General features: G+C 33.2%; 1 protein-coding gene across 1 annotated transcript in view; it reads left to right on the top strand.

Annotated features, from left to right (window-relative positions):
- Nucleotides 1-2,500, top strand: part of LOC119597033 (calcium-activated chloride channel regulator 1-like) — a 32,455-nt gene that overhangs the window by 25,526 nt on the left and 4,429 nt on the right. The window contains exons 18-19 of the mRNA XM_037946469.1: nt 1,002-1,144; nt 2,212-2,355. Of these exons, the coding sequence (XP_037802397.1) occupies nt 1,002-1,144; nt 2,212-2,355 (287 nt within the window). The remainder of the gene's footprint in view (nt 1-1,001; nt 1,145-2,211; nt 2,356-2,500) is intronic.

Below are 2,500 nucleotides of genomic sequence, written 5' to 3'. Positions count from 1 at the left end.
AGATTGCTAATAAACGGTAATAATAAAGTTCCATGAAGTGGAAAATAATAAAAACCCAGAGCCAAAAATCGTTCGCAGTACGGGCTCGACCGAACAAACAAGCTTATTCTAAACGCACGATTTACAAGACCACCGAAAAAAGCACCCCCCCCCCTCTCCCGATCGCCCTACTTGCCTAGCTGGGGGCCATAAAAGCCCAAATACCTTCCTAACCCGGGGGCTTCAACCCCCGGCCCCCCACCCGATTGCCGTATTTCCCTATCGGGGGCTCCCGATCGCTGTGTTTGAACAGCCTCGAACCCCCTCTGGAACATTAGTTTTGCCGTAATCATTTTACATACCTTAGTGTGGAGGGTACAGGCGAGCTACGGCAAAGAGGAATTCGTGGAGACGTTTGTTAGACTCCGGGATATTCATCAGATTTTTTTTTTTTGAAAAACGCACCAAAGCCACTGTCATAGTCTTGACACCGATTAGTCATACTTGAAACTGACCGGCTGTCAAAGTGGCCAGCCTAAGTTTACGCGCGCGAAGTATGAAATTAATTCATTGTAAAAAAAAATAAACACAGGCCTTAACTGAAGTTTATATAAGAAAAAAATATTAAAATTAGATACGTAAGAGATGTACATGAAAAACTAAAAATAGTGGAATACACGATTCGTCGTGACGCCATGTGATGTAGGTGCGCAGTGGCCAATTGATGTGAACAATGCACGTGAACTTATTAACATTAGGTCACGTGTGGACTTAACCGCATCAGTGGACCGCGATACATTTTCGTTGTTTAACTGGAATCGGTGGGCTTCTGCAAATTAATTTTGATATCAGTCAATGTAGTTTTTCATTGCCTACAACGCTATGATCTTACATTTTCTCCTAGTCGGTGCGACCCTTTTGTATACTTTAACCACCTACCACCATCTTTAACATCACCGCCACCACCAATCACCACCAACCATCATCACCACCACTAACACATCTCTCCCTCTCTCCCTCAGCCAGCACACTAGAACTACGATTCCACGAAACGACCCTCATCTATCTGGACTTTTTAAAAGGTCATATCGTCAATGAGTCCCATCTGACCTCAGGTGACCTTAACCCAAGACCAGCAGGTGACCCCCACGTCATAACTGTGAAGGTAACGTAGAATGTTGATTAGATCGGATATAATGGTGATGATGATGGTTGATGATGATAGTAATGGTGATGATACGAGAAGATGTTGGAGTAATAGTAATATAATTAATTATGATTGTGCTAACACTAATGCTAAGGCAAGTACTAAAGATAACGATAATAGTGATAATGATAATTATGATTATTGCTGCTATTATTATCATCGTCCTCCTCCTCCTCCTCCTCGTCATCATCATCATCATCATCATCATCATCATCATCATCATCATCATCATCATCATCATCATATTATTATTATTATTATTATTATTATTATTATTATTATTATTATTATTATTATCATTATTATTATTATTATCATTATCATCATATTTTTTTCGCTGTTATCATTATCAGTATTGCTATTGTCATTGTTTTTTAATATTATGTTGTTCTTATTTTTTTAAATTACTAATGTCATTATTATTATTATTATCATTATTGATATTGTTGTTGTTGTTATTATTATTATCATCATCATTATAATAATAATAATAATGATAATAATAATAATAATAATAATAATAATTATTATTATTATTATCATTATTTTATTTTCTTTTTTATTATCTTCATTATTGTTATTGTTGTTGTAGTTGTTGTTATTATTATTATTACATCATTATCATTATCATCATTGTCATCACATCATCATCATCCTTATTACTATTGTTATTGTTATTACCATTCTTCTTCTTATTATTAACGTTGCTTTTATTAAAATAATTGTTATTATTGTTATTATTATCACGATTATTATCAATATTATTATTATTATTATTGTTATAATCATTGTTGTCATTCTTAATATAATAATAATAATAATAATAATAATAATAATAATAATAATAATAATAATAATTATTATTATTATTATTATTATTATTACTACTACTACTACTACTACTACTACTACTGCTGCTGCTACTACTACTACTACTACTGTTATTATTAATAAAAATATTTTTTTTGCTGTTGTTATTGTTATTATTATTACTGCTTTCATTATCATTATTGTTATCACTTCAGATCCCCGGTCGAAGTGTTGACAGCTTGGAGGGTCGTCCATTATTTTTCGCTCTCAAAGCCCGTGACGAAGTCGGGAACTCAGGCAATCTTTCGAACATTGCCACTGCTTATTTCCCTCTTAAGAAATATACTTATAATTTGAAGGTAAGAGTAATTGTGTCTGAATAGGTTGTTGTTATTTGAACTTTGTTTTATTAGTATAGTGTTGTTGTTTTTCATGAATCGTGTTATATCAATAATTATATACATTTTTGGTCATGACCTGAACCTGTTCGTACTGCAGAATTAT

Source organism: Penaeus monodon, chromosome 38, assembly GCF_015228065.2.
Source record: "Penaeus monodon isolate SGIC_2016 chromosome 38, NSTDA_Pmon_1, whole genome shotgun sequence".
In the NCBI taxonomy this organism is placed as follows: Eukaryota; Metazoa; Arthropoda; class Malacostraca; order Decapoda; family Penaeidae; genus Penaeus; species Penaeus monodon.
The sequence above is the reverse complement of the archived record's forward strand: the minus strand, read 5'-3'. Positions and strand labels throughout refer to the sequence as shown.